This window comes from Tinamus guttatus, unplaced genomic scaffold, assembly GCF_059628265.1.
Source record: "Tinamus guttatus ecotype Peru unplaced genomic scaffold, ASM5962826v1 Tinamus_guttatus_pri_ptg000059l, whole genome shotgun sequence".
Lineage (NCBI taxonomy): Eukaryota > Metazoa > Chordata > Aves > Tinamiformes > Tinamidae > Tinamus > Tinamus guttatus.
In genome coordinates, this window is record NW_028288593.1 from 1,472,585 (window position 1) to 1,496,100 (window position 23,516).

At 37.5% G+C, this 23,516-nt stretch overlaps 1 protein-coding gene across 1 annotated transcript in view; it reads left to right on the forward strand.

Moving 5' to 3' along the window:
* Positions 1-23,516, forward strand: part of PARP8 (poly(ADP-ribose) polymerase family member 8) — a 103,948-nt gene that overhangs the window by 63,198 nt on the left and 17,234 nt on the right. The window contains exons 8-14 of the mRNA XM_088540322.1: positions 1,203-1,263; positions 2,306-2,396; positions 5,498-5,564; positions 6,391-6,516; positions 8,558-9,122; positions 11,448-11,501; positions 11,605-11,700. Of these exons, the coding sequence (XP_088396448.1) occupies positions 1,203-1,263; positions 2,306-2,396; positions 5,498-5,564; positions 6,391-6,516; positions 8,558-9,122; positions 11,448-11,501; positions 11,605-11,700 (1,060 nt within the window). The remainder of the gene's footprint in view (positions 1-1,202; positions 1,264-2,305; positions 2,397-5,497; positions 5,565-6,390; positions 6,517-8,557; positions 9,123-11,447; positions 11,502-11,604; positions 11,701-23,516) is intronic.

Consider the following 23,516-nt stretch of genomic DNA (forward strand, 5'->3'; position numbering starts at 1 on the left):
GCTTTGTGATCTCCTTGGGCTCAGTGTGTTAGAAATTGGCAGCCGCATCTGCTTCTGGCATGTGGAAAACTTTCAGACTTCTCGTACTCTCCAGTAGTTGAAATAGTCATAACTTCTTGGAAACCACTAACACAACTTTTAGCAATCAGTTTCACCCCTCTCCTGGAGCTGTAGGTCTCTGACTGTAACAAGTCTGTCTGACAGTGACACCCGCTAAGTATGTGTTTCTGCTGGCGAGTAGTGCAGAGACACTGAGCTTTGATGGAAGAGGTTCCCTTCACAAAGCTGTGCAAGATCAAGGCCTGCATACACTTGCACTTGGTTGTCAGGAACTAGTCATTTACAGTGTAAACTGGGCCTTGCCGCTAGCTGAAAGGCCAGTTTGTTTAAAGATGGGTATATTCACAGAAATATTTTCCTATGTCAAAATTTCCTTGTCAGCTTCATTTAAGCCCAGTTGCTGCTGTGCATCCATCTAAGCATCTAGCTTAGAGGAAAACCATGGAAGTCATGAAAACAAGCTGTGTAAACAAACACAGTGTAAAAAGCAAAAAAAAATGAAGAGTATTAGCTAATCTGTGAAACACTGAGTGACTGCACATCTACAGAATTGCTTAGCTAAGCAATTTAAATAAAAAGGAGAGCAGTTGGAGGGTTAGGTGTATGAACAAGTATTTTCTAGCCCTGTTTTTTCAGAAGTTTTATACTGGGTGAAGCCAAGGGAATGAGTCAGAAGACAAACAGAACAGTCACACCTCAAACAAAAATTCAGAGGGCAATGAAACACCTATGCTGTGTTGTATTTGTCTTTAATGATTTATCTCAAGCCTCTCTCTAAACCACAGGGGGCTAATTTACTTTTTTTTTTGTAATTAACTGACTTTTCATTTCCTATAAGTTGGAATAGCATATGACCATCATTGCTTTCTTGGTTTGTTTGACCACTCCATAAAAAAAAATAGTAGCAATAGAGTGAGTGATATGGGGAATTAGTAAAAACCATTTAGCCTACTGAAAGAAAGTTTCAGTGCAGCAGAGGGTCACGCACTGGGAATATTGATCTGATCTATGTAAAATGTGTATTTTATAACCATTTTGATTTTATAGCCAAGATTATCCTTTATAAAATCTTCCCTGTTCTGAGTACTCTTGGGCTGAGGAGTATCTTAAAGACCTAATCTAATATAATTCTTTTCTTTCAGGGAATATGGAGCCATTGATGATGTAGATATTGATCTGCATATTGATGTTAGCTTCCTTGATGTAAGTAATCTAATCACAGAATTACATAATGAACATTAATACCCATTTAATTCTGCTACACATCAGACTCTATAGACAACCAGAGACTTTATTCTTCAGAAGCTGGATCTTCACAAGTGGCTGTCACATTATTGATTGCTTCTCTGTGGAAAGGTTTTCTCTTCCTTTACAATCTCCTTGTTAAAATATTTTGTCAGCTTTTATTTACTGTGCTTTTTTTTCCTTTCAAACATGCTTTGTAAATGATAAATGTTGTAACTGATATAAATGAAATACATTTTTTGCTATCCTAGACCTTAGTTGGGTGAAAGCACTTCATAGAGGCCTGGAGGGAAGAGGCCTTGGCTAGAGCTCTCCTTGGTACTTCTCAACATCTGCAGCTGATTAGGGAGAGGCTTGAGTGGCGAAAGCGATGCAGGACAGCGGTGCTGCCGCCTGCCAGCATGGCCTGTAACAGCTGTGCTGTCATTAACCTGTGCTTCCTCACCTCTTCTGTACAGTTGCTTCCTGTCCTCTAGATGCAGAATGAAAATTAGGAGCATCATTAGCTTCTGCATAGATATATCATATTCCTGTGTCAGTAGAGCACATAAGGTAGTTGGTTTGGGGATATTCTAAAATTTAGAAAAACTTGATTATGCTGTGAATTTATCCAGTCATTCTCAAGGAGCAAGGAGGACTTTCCTTTTCCCTGTGTTATGAGCTTCCTTTGCATCTTTATTTGCTCCTTTTTAGCCTTGAAGCAGTATCCCTTGATTGAGGAGGATGTGTTTACCTACCCTGCAGATGCAGGACTCTGTAAAAACTTGCCCCAGTTTAAATGAACATTCTTGGGACCTAAAAAGCATTCTAACATTGCTCTTCTGAGCATCAGCAGGCAATAGTTTGTCCTAAGTCTCAAGCTTAAAGTTGGAATGGATATCCCATGATTGGGTAAATGAAAGGAAGCCTAGTGTCTACACCTACCCTAAGGCAGATTGACAAAATGCAGCAGGTCTATGTGATGGCTAATGTTGCTTGTTTTCTTTTTATCTTGAATTAGGAAGAGATTGCTGTGGCTTGGGATGTAATTCGCACAGAGCCTATAATAGTGCGACTGCACTGTTCACTTACACAGTACTTAAACGGTCCAGGTTAGTCACCTGCTTATTCTTCATGTGCTTTGGGTGGTGTCTCAGTTCTAAGCCAGGTACGAGTTACCGATATGCTCATTCATTGCCAAATCTCTGTCCATACATCTGCTTAAATCTACCACTAAGAGCAGTACTGTTTGCTTAAAGTTATGATCATATTTAATTTCATGATTAGGTCCTCAGTAATGACATGGACGTGTAGTGTAAAGTTTTTAGGTCAAATTTTGGAGCTTCTTGAGCTGATATCCTGTGAAATATAACTGCCCTAGGAACCTCCAATGCTTTAAGAATAAAAATCTGCAACTTTTGATATGTTATCTTCTTATTTTGAAAATTAGATACTTTGTATGCAGTCAAGGGATCCCAAGCACGGATGCAGACATCACTGATTATGTGCACATTCACAGATCTGTGCAGCACATTAGCATGCCCTTTTTATGCACGTCTGAAGAATCAGGCTGGGATAAATATCCTGTTAACTTCTATTTTTATATGACTGTGTGAACTCTGTGGATATTTAAATTTGAATGAGAATTTTTGATGCTATATAGTCCTCCTGCTCTGTGGTTATTAAGTAAGTAAAGCTTCCTCACGAGATTAAAAATGTCCCAATTTATGAAGACCCAAATAAGATTAAAATTTTTAAAACATTCATATTCAAGAGTCAAGTTCGAATATGTTTTTACAGTGAGGAGTCCGAGCTAAGTGTATATTTTGGATCAAAACTGGATTTGGAGGCTTCCAGTGCAGCTGTCAGCTTAAACTTGTTTCTGTGGGAAAATTCTCCTCCTGGAAAATGAATAGATATTTCCTCTCATGTTATGTTTAGAAAAATATATACCAAAAAGCTGTTTTTACAGGATATGTTGTCTGCTGATGCTAACTCTAAGCTGTATTCGTTTCTTTCAAATGAACATTTCTTTCATCAGTTTCATGGTTTATTTCCTGCCTTTTGTCCTTGTAATTTTTGATCATTTTTGCAAGTGTACAAAACTTGAAGTATCAATTTGCCATAGGTAGCTGCCTTCATAATCAGAAACTTTCTATGAAAACATAATTAAAAACATTAATGGAGCAAATAAAAGAGGCTGAAGAGTGAAGAGCCTCATGCAGAAGGAAATGATCTAGTGAAATGAACACAAGGTTACGTTACTGACAAGGCTGAACAGAAAGTTAAGTTCCAGTCTACAACTGGCTGGTTGTGATAGCCTCTGAGTACCAAATAAGACAGAGACAGATAATTTGCTGTTACTGGCCTTAGAAGTTCAGTGTAGCTGCTGTTGCAACCATGCCTTTTTATTTACCAAAACAGGGACCGCGAGAGTCATCATCCCTTGTGTTAACAAGACCCTTTACTCCTATGGGCATCCCAATATCTTAGAAACCTGCCTTGGATTAGGATGAGTCATCCTTTAGATGTGCTTGCCTGTCTCCTCTGGCTATAAAGCTTAGATAACAGAGGTAGTCTAGGTGTCACATTTTAAGACTGCCAAAACTAGGTATGATGAATCCAGTTGAAAATAATCCACCCCACCCTACTTTATGTCTTAAATTTGATAACCTAAACACATTACTACCCCTAATTAAATTACTCATCCCTTGTGAGAAATTAACCCATTTGGCTTTAAAGGATAAGATTATATTTGAGTAGTAACACTTGAAAAAGGTGACCACAGTGCTTTGAATTCAGTGAAATCAGATGGAAAAGTTCGATATATTGTATTTGTTTTATTTTATTAATAAAGGAAAACTAACAAATTAACTTTGATGTTCTGAGTAAGATGTGACTTTCTGAGTGATCAGAATAATGCAGATATAAAAATACTAATTTTTTGGTACTAAAGTTTGAGAAAAACTCATTTTTTGCTTTGTTTTCTTTTCCTTTACTCTTACCATTACATCCTTACCTAACACAAAGTGTAAAATCGATTCATGCTTTTAATATGTTTGATGTTGTCCTGCCTCCAACACCTGAGGTGCTCTCAACAAGCGCTGGATACCAGCTGCCGCTTCTACGTAGTAAATGTTATTAAAGTAATACTGGGAGCTTATTCTCAGCCTCTATCCCTTATGTTTTCAATTTTCTGACAGTAAATAAGATATACCCATGGAAAGAAAGATCTTGATGTAAATTTAGGATAGTCCTTGGCCACTGGGATTCGTACCTCAAGCATGATCTTGTATTAAAAGGTCCTTAGAAAGAAGCTCAGACAGAAGTCTATTTGGTTTATTCTCCTCTGTGTTTTCTTCACACTCACAGGAATTGTAACCATGTGGAGAAATATTTTACTAGATTTGGATTTTTTTTATCACATACTTATCCAAGATATAAGTTTAAAGATACTTATGGGGAACTCATATCAATTCTGTATTTAGGAAATTTGAATTCTTAAGTGGAGTTCTCTTTGTAGACATAGCAGAAATATTGCAGCTGCCCTGCACCTTTATGAAGTTCTGAAATTCATATTATGTGGGAAAATGCTTCAAAGATCTGATTGAGAGGCATAAAATCTTTGTTTCCAAGGCGGACAAATTCAATTTGGCTGAAGTAGTTACTTTAGTAACTGTATTTTGTAATCAGTTTTTTGGGTTTTTTTTGAGATTCTCCTAGGGCCATTAAAAAGTGATAGGCTGTAAATCAGAGGTGGCAAATAGTGATACCTCTAATTCTCAACTGAGAAGATTTTAAATAAGTAAATTTATTTAAAACTGTGGCATCCTATCCTGTGTATGTGAAGACTTGGGAGAAAGTTTAAGAGATTGTAACTGAGGTGTATTATCCATATAGATGTATTTAATCCAATCCTGCTCTCATGTTGTTCCTCCAGTATAAAGGATAGAAATGCACTTTCAATTAAAAGCAGTGGAAAGAGATGCTTTATAGGGGATTAAATGTTTAAGATTGATACTGACCAGTATTGTGTAAAGGACTATTTCTTCATAGACTCAGGACATGACCACTTGCACCATTGCTTCAATGGTATTGCCTACAGTAAAGGTCTGGCTAGAACAAGGTCCTCAAATGTATGACACAGTCTTGAGTTCTCTGTTTTAAGTATCCGTTTAAGTACCTGCATCGACGAGGTCTCTTTTTTCCCTAGTGCCAACTGTGGATGTGTTTCAGATCTCTACTAAGGAAAGATTTGGGTTGGGACATCAGCTGAAAAAGTAAGTTTGTTAAAGTGTAAACCTATGTGTTTATGTTTAAGTATTATACTCATTTTAGCTCCTAGATCATCTCAAGTATGGTAAAATTCACAGTTGCCAAGTTGATTGGATCAAAGTATTTTGAACTTATTTTTTCTTAAAAATCAACAACAACAAATCAAAAATTTTGCTTTTTTTTTTTTTATTAAGTTCAGTTCTGGCAGTCGTTGGAAATAAGTTGATTTGTGGTTCCTGTAAGGGTTTCCTGTCATTTTACTGACATTTAGGAAGCAAGCTACAAAAGTTCAGAAAGATAGTTCAATTTTGTATTTCTAGTGAGATTGTACAAAGTCTTGGGAGCAGGCATCTTTTTGGGCATCATGCTTTTTGGAATCATCTAAGTGGTGGTCAGCAGGATATACTACAATAAGGAGGCCATCCAAGTTTTGATAACAAGAAGGAAGAATAGCATAGAAAAGTTAGCAATTACATGTATTCATGATACAATCCAATTTTCTTAACAGTCTGGTGAGTCATCTTTTCACATATGTTTGTGTTTATACCTCTGAATCAGTTTGTCCCTAATCCTTCATGAGAAACCACTTTGGCAAGTCTCACAGTGGCTGCTTACATGGAGCATATTTTCAGTGAGGGTACTATTTGAATTAGTTTTGGCTGAGGGGAGATAGAAAACTTTTTTGAAGAGCTGAGGCACCCAGTTGTCATCCCACAGAGAAACTACCTGCAGAGGAGGATGTTGCATCACGTAGGGAAATCGTGAACACAGAGGCCCTGATATTAAAGCAAGTTTGACCTGCCTAGATATGAAAATCTCTCTTTCTTGCAGAATCATGCAGACGTTTGTTACACAGCAGTGGAAGAACAGCAAAGAGAAGTCTAATTGTACGCACAATAAGAAAGTGTCTGACAAAAAGGTGAAATCCCCTCTGCACATCTTTTCTACATTGCGCAGGTATAACAAGGCAAATGAGCTGTTGTTATCACATCCTGTACAAAATCCGCAGGATACTTCACAAGGTGAAATGTTGACTTTTCTCCAAAGAGAAGTGCTCTATTTATATCCATCCAGCCCTTGGCTTGCATGACTTTAAGAGCAAACTATGTACTACCACAGCCTCTAAGACTATTTGAAGGCAGGACCTTTCAGTGCCCTGCTGCCTGAAACAATTGTGTTTCATCTAGAACTGGAAATAATTCATTTTGTATTGCTTACCTTGACTGTGTTTGTTACTCTACTTCCTTGGTACTGTTTGACTGACATGTGGGATGCAAGCATATATATTGCTAATTTTGTGGTTGTCCAGCTCTTCTTTCCACACCTGTATGTATTTTTAATTATTTAAAAGTCAAATGATCCCTGCATCAAAGACTGACTTTGAGGTCTGCTGAGTACCCACATCCCCCAACTATTTGAATGCCTGAATGTTCAGAATTCCTGAAATGCAGGCACAGACGTTCAAGTCCAAAGACATTAAAAAGCATACAAATAATAGTTAGGAATAGTTTGGTTAAATTCATTAAGACTGCTACCAGTCACTATTACACTTTAATTCTCTGTCAAATCAGGCTCTTATTTTCTGTCTTTCAGTAGTATAACTGTCTATTCTAGCATATTTGTCTGCTTCTGAAGGGTTGACAGATCACCCCGTCCATTAATTTGAATTGAATGTTCTTTGAAATTTTGCTATTCTAAATTCTGTGTTTAAAAAGCGTGACATTTGCATCAAGAAGGAAGGAATGTCACAGATGACAAAAGTTTCCTTGTTTTTTCCTAGTCAAAGATAAAAGAGGAAGACTGTGCTTTGAGCAGAAAGCTCATCCGTCCTCTACCTAGCCACTCACCATTAGAGAACACATTTTGTGCAGGCTGTAGCTTTGGGATTGCTTTTATTCAGAAAAGGCATATAAAAGCCAGCAAGATTTTCCTCCTCTGCAGTTGGCTGCTATAGCTGTCCCTCGTCCCGGAGCCCAAGCTCGAGGCTCCCTTTTCCTCTCCCTGGAGTCCCATTCCCCCCTTCGGTATGTCTGAGTGTTGTCAAGAGCCATCTGCAGCCATGAGTCAGCAGGCTCCACTCCTATTGCCCACTGCCACCACTTGCTAAAAACCTGGGGAAACCTGCCAGCCTCTTACAGGATTTTCCCTTTGGGGTTTCATTTATTTTCTTTTCAGTTCAAGGCAAAAAATATTCAGAAGATTTGAATTACTTATAAAGCATAACAAAATGATTCAGCATACCCGATACCAGTTCTTCTTTTGAAAGGGAAGGTGAATGTGAACATTATAGAAATGTGCCAGTTCATATAAGTGTTGTTTCATAAAAGCCTTCTGTTCTTTGTTTTCTGTATTCATAATTTGGGTTCCGTGCTTTTTCATTACCAGTGTTACAAGGGTAGAGTTTGTCTAAAACAGGACAGAATGAGGTCAAATTGTCTTCCACAAAGGGTGTGGATTATTGTGAGGTTAAAAAAAATCTTCAGCTGAATTAAATTTGAGTTAGTGCCTGCAAGTTTCATTACTCATTATATCTTCCATTTGATCTACATGTAAAATTTTTTATGCTATGTCCAGAAGTCTGTAATTTTAATGAAATCATGCCATAATGATTACATAGGAAAGATAGATTTTGATAAAAGGTATTTTCATCTTGTGTGAAATATGTGGTTTCTGTTTCAAAAATAACTGCCTAAATAGTGTTTTGATTAGATATCTGGGGACATGGACCAAGAACTAATGATATATTTTTCCACATAAGCATTTAGCTGCCTTTCAATCAAGAAGAAGATGTGTATAAATGGGAGTAAGACTTGGTATTTGGAAACTTGACCTATGTGCAACTGCCCTTTTTGAAAAGTGTTGACCTGGTTTATCACTAGTCAGATACCTAAAGACAGCTGGCGCTTAAAAATTCATGAATACACATGGGCTTAGTTGCTTGTTTCGCACAAGTTTTTGATTAACCTTCAACTACATCTTTCCGTTGCTTATTTTTAAGGTCGCCAAGCTATCCTCCACCTGGTTGTGGTAAAAATAAAACAAAACTGAAGCCGGAACAGGATGGCATCTGCAAAACTCACAAGCTACTGAGAAGGACTTGCTCCAGCACAGTTAAGACGGAGGATGTGTGTGTCACAAAATCCCACAGAACCTTTGGCCGCTCGCTGTCCAGCGACCCTAGGGCTGAGCAGACGATGGCTGTTAAACCGCACAAACTGTTGAACCGTTCTTGCTCTGCGGCCATCAAGCAGGAGGAGTGCATCACTTTAAAGCCCCATAAGCTGTTAAGTAGGTCCTGTTCAGGGGATCCTCGATGTGAGCACAACAGCACCTTGAAGCCCCACAAACTTTTAAGCAGGTCTTACTCCAGTAATCTGAGAATGGAAGAATTAGATGGGCTGAAGAATCACAAGTTACTCAGCAAGACTTACTCCAATGCCCCTAAGTCATCCAAAATTGAGCCTTTCAAGGAGTCCACCACAGCAGAGGGCAGGAGGCTCTCTCTTACCTCAGGGCTTATTGGTATCTTAACACCATCTTCATCATCACCTTCACAAGCTGCTGTGCGTAATAATTTTTTTATTCTGCTTGTCTTTCTCACCTTATTTTTAAATATGCTGTTATGCTGCTTGTGCAAAGGTAGTAATATTCAGGACATACATTAGTGGAGATTTTGGAATAGTTCAGTGAAGAATAGTGGAGTCTGCTTTTTAAGGTTGATTTAAACAACTATCCATACACATATACTTAGGTCATAAAACCATAATCTTCTTAATTCAAGATGGAGACTTTACAGTCTCCTTGAACACAACTCAATGTACAGCTGGTGGCCACTGAGAAAGACCAGTCATCTCCTTCATTCACTGCTCTCTTGCTGCGGAAAGAAGGGACAGCATCAGCTTCTGTGCTGCAAACTTGGCTTGGTCACACAGGTCTTTTTTTGATTTCCCTGTTTGCATCATGGGGGAAGCAACACCCCTCGGTTCATTCAGATGCCAAGTCACTTCTCTCTCTAGGGCTTTTCATTTCTGACCATCATCATGGTGGAAGGCATGCGGTCACAGTTCAGCTCGCCTTGTATGCGCTTACATTTTGCGAAAGGTTTAACCTTCCAGCACCCTCATGGCAGCAGAAGGTTGGGGAAGGAATTAGGCTCACACTGTCTTTCTCTGTTTTCCCAAAAAATCATACCTCTGAGAAGGTCATGCATATCACTATGTTTATGAAATAGAGTTCACACATAATTCTTCTGTCTCTGACTCTCAGAAGATGGCTTTTACACTTCAGACAGGTGAGCTGGACTGTTTGTGCTCCTTTGAAAGCCCTGGTCAGTTTTCTCTGTTAGGTTTGAAAGAGGCACTCTGGAGACTGTCCTCTGCAGTCGTTCAGCCAGAAAGGACCTTGATTTCCCAGCGCATAGAAACTGAGATTCTTGGTTTTAATGCTGTATACATTTAAAATAGTACCCTTCGAATAATAAAAGTACACTGAGTATATTAAATTTCATAGCAAACTTGTTTAATAAGCTCTGAGCTATACTCATCAAATCAAAAATGATTGATTTACTGTTGTAAAACCATTTATATACATGCTGTGTGACTGGTTTTTGTGAACTGCACAACCAAACTAATTTAAGATGCAAAACTTTTTGTCTGTAAGCAAACTTTTTGTCTGTACCAGAGCAGAGGTTCTTTTTTTTTTTCTGAAGCAGTAGAGGAGGTCTCAAAAGTATTTTTCTTCCTGAAGTTTAGTGCAAAGAGACCCATTAATTTTGATAAAATAATGAAGAGTTGCCTAAGTGGTTTCATAACAGATATTATCAGTTGATCCAGAAGAAATGCAGGTCTGACTTAATAGTCCATAAAGGTCTATGTTAGTCCTAGTAATTTTATTACTATAATGCATTTACTTTGAGGGAAATCATCACATACCTTGTCACATGCAATTTCACAAGTATTAACCAAAGACCATCAAGAATCCATTTTACATTTTACATGTGGGGACCAGACATACAGGTCATCATGATACCTATTTCTAATCTGAAGTCTGTGAAGTGTATACCTGATGAATTAAGTCCCTAACTTATTTTAAATTTTCAGCTAAAATGTTTGAGTCTCATACATGTATATATACATATATTTTATATATATATATGTATGCATACATACATACAAATAGCAGGATTATATTCCATAGGAAAAAAAAATCCCAAATATAGAGAAGAATGAAAGAAAACAAGACTGTAAATGGACAGAACTCCAAAAGCTGTAAATGGAGCTGATCTGACTCTCAGTCAAAACAAGGGTTGTTTGAGATAGATGTCAGCCTGGGGGAAGTCCTGTATCTTACTGATTCCTGTGGCAAAGCTACCTTCAAATTTATGTTGTTGAACATTGAAAGAAAAAGGCAGAAGGAATGTGAATGGGATCTGAGTACAGAGAGCTGTCAGTTTGGAGCTCACAGAACTGATCTCATAGTAAATATGAAAGAAAAAGATTTTCAGCACTTCTAGAAGTTTAGTCATTCAAGCCTAAGCACATATTCCATATTTAGATAGGCATCGTTTAAATGTGAAAGAAGTAATCAAATGCTTGCTCATTAGAATGGAGTTGAGGAAACTGATGTTTCCATTTGAGACTAGAGTTTTGGGATGCTGAGATACACAAGCTACAAAAGGAATGCTACAAACCCACCCTACACTCAGCAAACAGTAAAAAAGATGAATTATTTGTGATAATGGGCTTCTGCAAATGAGATTTTTTTTTAGATGCAAATATGGTCTAATTAACAATTTTGTACACCAAAAATAGAAGTGTTTTACCGTGTTCTCAAGAAAGCCTTAGAATTAATCTACCATCACTGAAGTTACCTGAACTTTTTTGTTGCAGCAAAATTATGGTGCAAAATGCATTCCAGTACGAGACCGTGGCTTTCTGGTGCAGGTAGGATGTCATATCTTATCCATTTTTTAAGCGCTCTGGAGCATGAGCTGACTGTTAATTATTTTTAAGCAGATGTTGTTATTCTCATTTTCGTTGTTCTTAGACTATTGAATTTGCTGAGCAGCGGATACCAGTGTTGAATGAGTACTGTGTAGTTTGTGATGAACCCCATGTGTTCCAGAATGGACCTATGCTGAGGGTAAGTTGTATGTTTGCTGAGTCAAATAGTGCATTTTTAATGCCTTCAATAGCAATGGGACATGTAAGCTTGTTATAAATATATTGATAATTTCAGGTGAGGTTCATCCTTATTTTCTAGTAGGATGCAAAAGTGCAGGGCATATTGACTAGCTTTTACTGTACATTTGAAGAAATACAATGCAAACGGAGAGGGAAAGGAGGCTCGTACAGTAATCATAGAAACATAAAAGAGAAATGTCTTTCACAGGACACTAATGTTTTAGAGTAGTTGTGAGTGGATAAGGACAACTAAGGTTGTGTATTAGGTTGCCTTTCCAGCTTCTTCTGATGCCCTTCACAAAAGCTTTGGGATTATCTCAGTCCTTGAGCTCCCATCATGCGATAACTGTGGTGTTTAGATACACTAGTGTTAATGCTACAAGGCCACAAGTAGCAAAAAGGCTACAAGTGCCTTTTTTTTTGCACATGGGCCACTGTTCCGGATGGGCTCGGGATCCACAGAATGAGGTGACTACATCGAGCATTTATTCAGGTGAAAGCACATCAGAAAAGCAAAGTATGGGTAACTACTCACAAGGTGATACCTGGTGGCGAGATACTGGACTCGAACATCCTCTCGAGCTGGCAGATGAGAGTGAGAGAGTTGCTGGCCGGCTCCCGCGGAGACACTGCAGGCCTCAGAGTTAGGAGTTTCTCCTTCCCCCAGCTCTCTCCACACTGTCCTCTCCATGCCCGGTGCATCCTGGCACGTAGGGTCAGTCCGACCCAGGAGGCAGCCCGGGGGGGCGGACAAACTCCGTCTGTAGTTGCACAACTCTCCCCACTGGGTGTGCAGGCGCGGACACCAGCCAGGGGTCCCAGCCCTCAATTCGAGGGTCCTGCCTTCCTCCTCTTCCTCATTTCTGGGTGTTTGGCCTCCAAAGCTGGTTTGGAGGACGTCTGCGGTTAAGTTGGCTACAAGCCCAGCCGGCTTCAACTGGGTTTCGGAGGGGACTGCCTATGAACCAGGCTGACCAGCTGCATCCGTGCTCCTTATCACTCAGCCCAGGAAGGCAAACATCTTTTTTCTCAAGGTCTGGCCTCTTCTTCCCACAGGAAATTTTTATGACTATACAGATCATAGAAATTTCCATCTCCAATACAGCCACTGGAAGAAATCATCCTCCATAGTTTGATTTTAAACAGACAGTAGAAGGAGATGCTGTGTGAAGTGTCTTAGCTACAGCATCCTAGGCCTGAGGTGCTATGGTGTTTCTGTATGTCTGAGTTCTGGGCAGTTACACAGCTCTTCCTCCCTTTTCATACCCTTAAAATTGACAGTGGGAAATTTTGCATTCTAAACATCGTACCCTGCAATGGAAGTAAATGCTGGAAAGCTGTAGCAGAAATCACCTCACAGTCCCCATGATGCTCAGTGGTACCCTGTTCAGGAGCCCTGACTGCAGGCAGAATATGCAAACAGGCTGCTATAGGATGTTCAAAGCACCTCTGCATATGTAAATCAGAGCCAGCACTGATTTAAGTCACAGTTAAACCCGTGTGCTTCTGAATATCCTGTCAGGTGGTTATTTGCCTCTTTAGGTTCATTATCTGCCTTTTAAAAACACAATCTTATGCCAGCTTCATCAGCAATGAAATCCCAATGAGAAAGCTATAGAAAAGGCACCAGTTTATTATCTTTTCTCTTCAAATGCAGTACTATGGATGCTACCTGTGGCAGAATGAGATAAGATTCAAGTGAGCTATATGCAAAGTTTGGATAATATAATTATTTAAATTACCAGGTCTTTTTTATTGTCCATAGGACTCGGATAAAGCAAACTATAGAATTTCTTCCTGTTGCATGCTCAACTGCTGAAAGAAAGCAGCAAGGAAAGTCATTAGGTCTAAATTAAAAATCTTAATTCAGATTTACCTCTGTATGTTTTTATTCCTCTCCCATCTTAATGATCAAGACCTCTCAGCTTGACTTTTCTCTTGGACCGTTTGGAGCATACAAAAGAGTTATTTTTGCCATCAGTTTGTAAGTTTAGTGCTTCAGAATCAAGAAAAGTGCAAACATATTTGCCATTGCACACATACTCATCAGTGTCTCTGCAGGCAGTATAACCTAGCTAGCACTGCAAAAATGAAAGTGTGTCCTTACATCACCCAGAGAGAAGGAGATAGTGGGAAGAAATCTGTCATGCTCTCTGTATGCTTGAATGATTCAATAAGCCATATAGAGCTATTAAAGAATCTGCAGTTCTGCAGAGGGTGAGAAAGAAAGTATCTCAGTTTGAATCTGCCGTGAATTTACCAGAAGGTTTTGAGGAAATCTGTGCTTCATTCTTCCAAGCACTCACATGGAGGCAGCCCGAAGTAGTTAATTTTATGTTTGTTTCAGGAAAATTGTTCTGTGTATTTACCTGCTTCAAGAATAAACATATGCATATATATATATATGTTTACATATCTATGTTTTTCTGTAAATTGACATGACCCAGCTTAAAGAGCACTTTGTTTAGTAGTGCTGCAACAGTGGATCTCAGGAATACTCTGCTTTTAAGCAGACTGCAGGAGGCTTTCATTTAAGATAAGTCTCCATGGGATCTAGTCTTGCTTCACTTACAGATCCCATATACAGTATAGGGATAGTAGCTTTCGTAAAGAAATTAGAGTACTCACAATTTTGATAACACAGTAATTTCATTGAATTTTCTAGCTAACTCGGCCTTGCTATTGTGTGCCTATATTTTTAGATTCTGTGGCATGATCTCATTTTCAACAGATATCTGTATCTCAAAACATTGCTTAGATGGGCTCTGTAATTGGCTTTACCACAAAAGATGACTTCAACTTAATAGCTCTCAATATTTAACCATTCTCTTCCTTTTAAAGAATGGTTCCTTCACACACATGCACAGAGATAGGATTGTGTGGATCATGTAGTGATGAATTTCCTTTCTACTTTTCAAAGAAAAAAAAAAGATATATAAATTTATAAAAGTTATTGCCCAAGAAATTCTTTTAAAATGTATTTAGGCTTGATTTTCTGCTGTCTAATGAAGTTTTATTTAATTACAAGGAAGCAGTATTCGCTGATGCCAGTAAATTTGATTTTACAGCCCTTCATTCTGTCAGCCTGACACCTTTTCTGGGTGGAAATATAGTTTAATTTATTGTCCTGAAATGCAGTTTAAAAATTTAACAATTGTTATCCCACAAACATTATGTTATTTTAATACTTCAGATGATACTTGAAACTCACATATCTTTGTGTAATTTCTTGTGCTAGTTATTAATGACTCAAACAGTTTTGATATCTTGTTCTCAGGACAGCTGGAGATAGCAAGTGAAGCTATGAGATAAAGCTTTTCCTTTCTGCAGATTTGTTCTACAGGCTGTGTTTTTATCTCAGTCATACAGTATCTTTCAATCAGTCTCTCTCAGTACAAGCTTTCTTCTCAGTATTGTGACCCTTTTTCTTAAGTAATATTTTTCGTAGAATTGGTCTTAGTACCTTTCAGTTTATTTATTTATTAATTGTGATCTCTCCTTTCCCCTAAAACAGGAACAACCTGATAAAAGCTGTATTGTTTAATTTAGTCACTGTTTGCACCTGGCAGACATACCATGATATGCAAGATGCCTGCTGTAGAGCAGCTGTGTGGAACAATTGCTTAAGTTTGGCTTTATGCTCTTGCAGTGAAAACCTGACTTGCTCCAGAGAACACAGTGCTAATCTAACCGTGCAAATGTTCCCTGGCAGTCCAGGAATCCTGTCAAACACAGGAATCTTTAGATGTTGGTAAGCTATCTTAGTGACTTACTAAAGATAAATACAAGGGAAAATGGTAGATTTCTCTTGGAAATTTCTTTGTAGATCCTAAGGAGGATCCCAACCAGTTCTCTTTCAAGCTCTAAAACTTTACTGATATGCAGAAGACTGTAATTGTACATACTGCCCCTGAATGTATTCCACATGTATGCGCATAGATAAATGAATAGATGAGGCTCATGCTTTCACAGGGTCTTGCAGCTACTGTAATTACTATGTAGGAAGGAAGATGGTTCTTGGAGGAAAGCATCTCAGAAAAATACAGTAACACTCCATGAAGGTGTATTGCTACAAGATTCTCTTTTCTCCTTTTTAGAAAGTCAGGAAAGTAGGCAATGCTTTCCTGTAAGTATTCACACGCTTTCACAGCATGCTTCATTAATATTTATTGTAAAAGCACAATTAGATCTATGCTTTTTAGCCCTTTTCAGATCTTATGCTTAGAGGACTCAAAGTGCTATAAATATTAACTTGGTTATATACAGAAAGACACAGAAAACTGGAAATTTCCTGAAATTGCATGGCATTATTTCCACTGTTGCTGGGAAGCACAGAAAAAATGCAATAAATACATGGATATTAATAAGAAAAAAATATTATGTGACCACTTAAATAGCGAAGGGCACACTATTTCATGTAGCCCTTCCTAACATTGATCCTGGCAGTTTGATGTGAGCGCTAGATGCTTGTCTCGTCATAAAGATATCGAGAAACAGCCTTGAAATAATTAGCGAGTCTGCAGCTCCTACATCCAAACCATTCTTTTCTTCTCGTATAAAGAATTGTATAGAAATGGACTGCATTTGCTGAAAGCCTACAAATATTGCACAGCTTTTAAAAGGTTCACATTCAGCCCATGCCCATGCTTTTTATGCGGTTCTGATAGGCAGCAGGAAGTACAAGGGCAGAGGTGGGTTTTCCTCCTTCTGAGGAGAGACAGAAGGTCAACTCCTGTAAACGTTCTGCGAACAAGAAGGTTCTGCTTGTGTGAATCTTTAGACAATATCTTTGAATCATTTCTCAGTATAAAAATTTCTTAGATCAGTGAGACATCGACCACTATTTGCTTGTAAAGCAATGGCTAATCTTCTTTAGTAAATTTAAGTTGTTTTAAAAACAGATTTTGAAATGTTTTTATTTTTTTCTGACATTTTCAAACAGCTAATGTCTTATTTACATGAGTGGTTTTATAATATATAAATGGATAATCTTGATTTTTGTCAAAGTTGCATGTTAAGCTAAGTCTTACAGGTAAAGTTAGGAAATATTAAGCACTTCCGCAAAGTCTATTCCAAGGTACTGAGGTGACAAATGAAAAGCACCTGGACCTAGAGCTTGTTTCATCCACTGCCTTTTAAAACATTTTGTAAGTTTGTGTACTTAAAATTTTGTAGAAGCAGTGTCTGAGCAAGAGATGATTTGAGTTGATCAAATTGGGCATTATGTCAATCTGCCATGCTGGCACTGAAATTCTTTCAGGCTCGCCAATAATAAATGAATGAGGTTTTCTCAGTTTTCATGCAGTGTTTCTTATATTCTTATTTCTTGTTTGTTTCTAAACAAACAAAACTTGTTTGTTTGTTTATTGATTTATTGTGGTTTAGGTGACAAATAAATCTCCAAGGCAGAGGTTGTCTCTTAGTAAGTCTTTGTATAACTTTTACGGTAAAGACCCTGAAGGGGAGAGTGCAGTCTTAGAATCACAGAAGTTGGAAACCTTAGCATATTGATTTTGTCTTAAATAGAAACTGGATCATCTAGTTCATATATTATTGTTATACATTTTATTTAAGATACTGTAAATCAAATCATTTCACTTATTAAAAAGATACCTTTTTTTCTTCTGCTTATCTGTTCTTACTCCTGAGAGCATCGTGGATCAGAGACTCTCTCTTCATGAATACTTACCTTCTGAAAGGAAAAACATGTTTCTCTTACTAATCATTGAAAACATTTCAAGCTTATCCCTTAACTCTTGACAGGCACAAAGATGGAAGAATACTACATGTAGGTTGCACTTCTTCAGGTGAAGCAGGGTGTCTTTTGACTGAGGAATAGAGATAAAAGTTAATTACCCCTCTGTTCTCCTTCCAAAATTAGTCTTCCAAGAATTTCTAAATCTCATGGAAGTTGGTGATGATTTTTATACAGAGAATTTAGCTTTTTTGGATTAAGTTTTTCACTTTTTTTTTCCATTTTCTCCATGTTACCTCTCCATGTTCTTCTTGTATTAGTAGTAGGAGTTGCATATAAGATGCCTATAAAACAGAGTAAACTTATACTGCTGTCACAGAAGATATCTGAGAAATTAACTTTTACACTACCAAGCTGTAGCCACATTGCCTGAAACACTTGGAATAATTTTTAGAGTTTAAAAAAATAAAAAAAGGGCGAGGCAAATCTTAATATGGAAAAGACTCTACCTGCTGTGTGGTTGGCAGTCAGCTTCAAATTATCCAAAGGACAATGAGGGAAATGACGCAGAAAAGGCAGAAGATTTGTTAAGAAAAATTGCAGAGCTTAGAGATGTATAAAACACAGAAACCTGGTCGTGTTAGTAGGTTTTCTGTACTTCTCAATGGTGCTGCTGCACAAGGCAGGATGGATGTTTTATTCTCCGCCTGTAGAATTTTTGATCTAGTGAGGCACAGAATAAGTGCAGGACAAGAGGAAAGGTGTCCTCTTGTGCTTTTCCATATAAGAGTAGATCTGGAAAGATGATGCCCAAGTAAGTTAGTGTTGACAATGCTAGAAATACCAACAGTGAAGAGGATGCTGAGACAAGTAATATTCTGGCCCCCTCCTGTCTGCAGTATCTGGATGTGAAAGAGAAAGTTCTTTCCGAGTAAAGCATAAGGATATGGGAAGGAAGTGTAGATTTAGCTTCTGTTTAGATCAATCTGGCACTGCATTAGGAACAAGAGGAACAAACTGACCTCCAAAGGTCCTTCCTAATCCTGTGATTTTATTTCACTAGCTAAATGTATTTTGCAAAACAGCTGTAATAATATAGTAAAGAAATATCATCCTTATTTGCTTCTGCATTAAAAAGCTATTAACATTTTTTTAATATCATCTGAAATTCTTGCTGTTACTGTAGAGCTACAATAATATTCCAAGGATGCACTAAATATTTTAATAATGAAGCAGTTTTGCTGACATAGTACTTGAGAGATCTTGTTTTAGGGTTTAGTATGTGATAATAGTATTTTTGTTGCAAACATTTAGACATAATGAGATGAAGATTCATTAAGAAAAGTGTTTATTATATTTAAGAATATGATTAAAATATGGATAATAAAAATATATTATCATATTCGACTCCTGCGAATGTAATTTAAAATGTGTAGTTAATGTCTGTCTTTTTGTCTGCATGCCTTTCTGAATTTCTCATTCACCAGTAGTACAGCAGTTGGTAAAAACAGCATCATTTTATGGATTGTAAAAACCCATGAGACACTTACACAGGGCAGAAATTCCCAGAATAACATGATAAACAAAAACGTACCCCAGGGTATCGATAAGTTTTCTTTGAGTCAAAAAGTCTCTTTAGAGTGCCACCTTGTGTTGAAATCTTAGACTAAGGCCTTTTTAGAAAAAAAAAAGTAGGAAATTGTCAGTGAAAAAAATCAGTAAAATTAAACACAGAAGCTATTTTCTTTGAATTTTTACTCTAATATAGATGTATCTGCTCTTTAATCTTTTGTCTACAAAAAATACTTTGAAATAAGAATATTTGAAATGCCTGTTTGTGTTTAGCTCTAAAACTAAGTACAGTCCTGAAATTCTGGTGTATATGCATTTATATTAGCAACTTCACATTTTTATAATGTTTTTCACTCTCAATGATCAGTTATGATTTAGTCATTATGGGAGAAATCACAGCCTCACTGAATTCCTGTGGACTTGAGTAGGTCTTAGATTTCCCTGGCCTTCAAATACGTGTTTCTTCATCACCACAGAAACACAGTAACATTGGTGTTGCAGAAACAGTACACCAGTCAGGGTGGTTGTTTCTTGAGTAGAATAAAAGTCAGTGAACTATTGAGAAGAAAATAGCTGTGCAAATATATTTAGGCAGACTAGTGTTTAGCCAAAGTGCTGGAGTCAAGTTTCCTTTCTTGTAGAACAGTACCATGATCTTATCAGTCTACAGTATAACCAGCTTTTTCTTTTTGGAAAGAAGTTTTCTCCAGTTACAGCTAGTATTTTTGTGAAATGGACTTCAAGCGTTTTATTGTTTATTGGGAGAGCAAGATAGCTCTAGCATAACCTGTCCTGGAGCCAAGAAGTTGTCAGAGCTCACCTTGCCCAGCTAGCACTCCTGATGCTTGTTTATTTGCCATCTATTTGTGCTTCTGGGAAGGAAGGAAAAAAAAGTCTGAACTGTCAAAGAATGCAGAACGAGGAAGAGCAAATATTAAAATCCAGATCAACAAACCAAACAGAGCAAGTGATGTTTCTTGCTCAGTCTGTGTTTTCATCTTACTACGTGTGATATCTGCTCGTTACTGTTGTGTCTACTGGGTCTTTCAGCAATAAGTTTCACGTGTCGCAAAATAATGTAATTAAGTCCAGAAATCATACAGGTTGGATTCTTAAATCTTTACCTTCCATAAATCTGTGTGCGTGTTTTCTAGAATACTCATTACATTTTTTTTTTTTTTTTTTATCAATTTTCAATTGAGCTGAGCTTTGTGTTGCACTGGAAACATAAAGGTCCTAAACTCGTAAATGTGCATTGTTCTAGACCTCTTTCAGAGAATAAAGTGTTTAAATAGTCTTAGTTGAAAGTATAAAGTCACCTCATTAGTGCCTGTCTTCCAGTTACCATTTTGACACACATCTGAAGTCCTGACACAGACTGACACAGGTAAGCTATGGAAGGTCTGGAAGACAGGCTTTCCTGCAGTCCTGCAGTCTGTTCTGGTGTGGTAATGTTGTGCTTATTGTGTAACAAGGAGACATGTGGTAGACAATTAGAAACAAGTCTTATTTTGTCTTCTCTTACAAATATAAATAAGATGATTATCTGAAAATCCATACCATACACAAGCTATGAAATAAACCTGGAAAATGTGAAAGCTCCATTGCAAAGAAATCTTAACCTACATATTTTCTTTCTGCTTCCTTCCTTGCTTCCTTCCTGCATTTTTCTTTTTTCCTTTTTATTTCTGTCTGTCTGTCTGTTTGCATGGCCGTCTTTGTCTGTCTGTTTTGTTCTCTTTTTCCCTGTCTTTCTTTCTCTTTCCTTCCCTTTCCTTCTTTTTTACATCTCTCTTTCCCTCCCTCTCTTTCATTCTCTCTGTATCTATCAGTCCATGTTTTGAATATTATAGCTGCTGCACTGGATCCTTATCCTTCTAGTACATGTACTGACTAGAAAAAAAAACCTTCCTCCTATTGAAAATCTAATAGTACCATGTCTGGAAATTGAAAGTAGAACATAGGTTTGAAGATATATCTCCACTGACCGGTCCTTTCATTAGGAGAAATGAGATGGTCGCTAATAGCTTCACCTCTGCCATTTGTGGCATTTGCTCCAAGTCAGTCTATGAGCTTTCTCTGAGCTTCTCCTATTAGATAAGAGGTTTCTAGGTGTGTCAGTGATGTTGCAGCCTCATTAGTGTCCATGTCGCATTCCACAGCGTGCATGAGAGGGTGGCACATTGTTCTTCTGAGCACAGCTGTACCATGCATTATGAAATAGCGAGATACATCAACGTTTTCTGTGCAAGTTTCAACTGAGCAATAGAGAGAATGTCTGGAAAATATTTTAAGTAATGTATGAATCCAGAAACCAGAATATGTCATAGCAGTATGATGGTTTGCTTGTATGCTACTTCTCAGACACTTCTCTCATGCAAGAACTCTGACAGAGCCCATTTTCTTCACAGCAGCTGTGGATTAGTGCTGCTGAACATGCAAAAAATTGAGGGTGCTAAAGGAAAACTCAGAAAATCTTATTCTGTTCAAAAAATGCCTTCTGTTTCATCAGAGCCTTCTGCTTTTGAGCATTTGCAGTCTCAGCCTGTTAGCCACCTGACTCCTATTTTCTTCTGGCTTTTTCCCAGTGGAATAATTATCTTTCTAAATAATCTTTCAGCACCAATGATCTTCACTTAGCTAACAGTTTTGTGAACGTCAACAGCCTTACATTTATTTTCTGCCTGCTAGTTAAAATTGAAGTATATAAACACTGGCTGTTTCTGGTGAGTGGGAGTTAGAGCCCTACTGTTCACGTAGCAGAGAACAAAGTTGCACAACTTAGTCTAGCAGCTGTTCAGGAGTTCAAGGTGGTGCTTGCAGTCTGTAAGATTTTGCATGTCTCTAAGACCTCACTGTAACAGATACGGTCAACCCCTATATATAAGTGTATAAATCCTATCTAGACATTCATTTTCCCTCAAAACAGTGGAAGCTAGTGAGATCTGATGCAAGTTAAATATTTATGTACCACTGTGGATATGAGCCTAGATCAGTAAGAATGTGTCTACACGTGGAAGTTCTTAGAAAATTCAGCTTGCTGAATATTAAGTGGTCTTAAGTACCCAAATATGACATTGGAATAATGTAATATTTATAAATGTATTACTGCTGTTGTTTGTTTACTGTGGCTAGGGGCGCTAAGGAGCTTTCTCATATTGATGATGTGAAGTCAGAACAAAAGACTGTTCCTGTCCCAAGGGCTCACATCATATCCTAAGAAGAGACATACGTGCTAAAAGGGGAAACACTGACAGCATGCAAAGCCGGAGTAACAGCCTAAGAGTTGCCTTGAATCCCATACCAACGTTTAAAGAAAAAAAAAAAAAAAGTGTTTGTCGTGAAGCTTTGTCTTCCAACGACAATATGAAGGCAGATTATTGCCGCATCCATATTGCTAAAGGGTTTGGGTGCTTATTCCCATGGCATTCCCATTCCCAGATGTTTGCATCTAGTGCAAAACTATGTATTTCCTCCAGCTTTTAGTAGAAAAGAGCATGTAGAATGCAGATATTGTGCAGTGTGTACTTTTTTGTGTGTAGTCCTTTTCCTGTTTTTTTTTGTCCTTTAACCCATCCCACTTCAAACAGGAATTTCATGATTTCAGAAGTTAAACAGAATGTACTATGTAAATGCGTTATAGAAGCAGTAAGTGAAGGAAGACAAATTCAAACTAAATGAACTTCCTTTTTTAATAGCAAGGTTAAAAATTGGAGAAAACTTTATGGGAATGTTGTGTACTGCATTATTTACTTGAATTGTATATAGCAAACTGAGTAAATTTCAAAATTTATGTTCTTGCTCATATAGAAATTGGTTTGGAATTAAAAGAAAGTGGGAAAAGTTGTTTCTCTTGTTTCGAGGAAAATCAGATAAGGTTAGTCTCACAGTTCCCCTGACTTTATCATGTATTAAGAATTTAGCGTGTGGCATGTTGGTGACTTCTAGGATAACTTTGTGTTCTTTCTAGAGATATTTTATATCTGTTTTCTGGACCCACTAGCTTGTGGGTATTTTGAAAATGTAGTGATTCTTCATTTTTTCAATTTCTTATCAGCATGAGTTTGTGAAGTCTTTATTCTTAAAAAATATTCATCAGGCATAGGAGTTAATCAAATGCATAAAATCAGAAGAGTTTTTTACTTCCTAATTGTAATGTGTGCACCTCTTCACAGATCAACGTTTGGCATATTGCTTGTTCTCATACCAACAGTTGTCCATCTTAGCTCCAATGTCTATCTGAAAGAAAACATCCTTTCAAATGTCAAACATTAAGTGCAAGTACCTTTACTAAATTCTACCTTCTAGATACTCAAACTTTTCTGGTATCAGAAAGCAAGGGATTTTTCTTTGTTTGTTTTGTTTTCCATTTGCTGTCTTTAAGCCTTAGAGTATCTTATTTTGTTGAGGTTACAAACAAAATAACAACAATAAGAATTTTCTAATACTCTTTTCTAATGGCAAGCTTGGCAAACTTTAGCAATAGTAAATTATTTTTCCATTCCTTT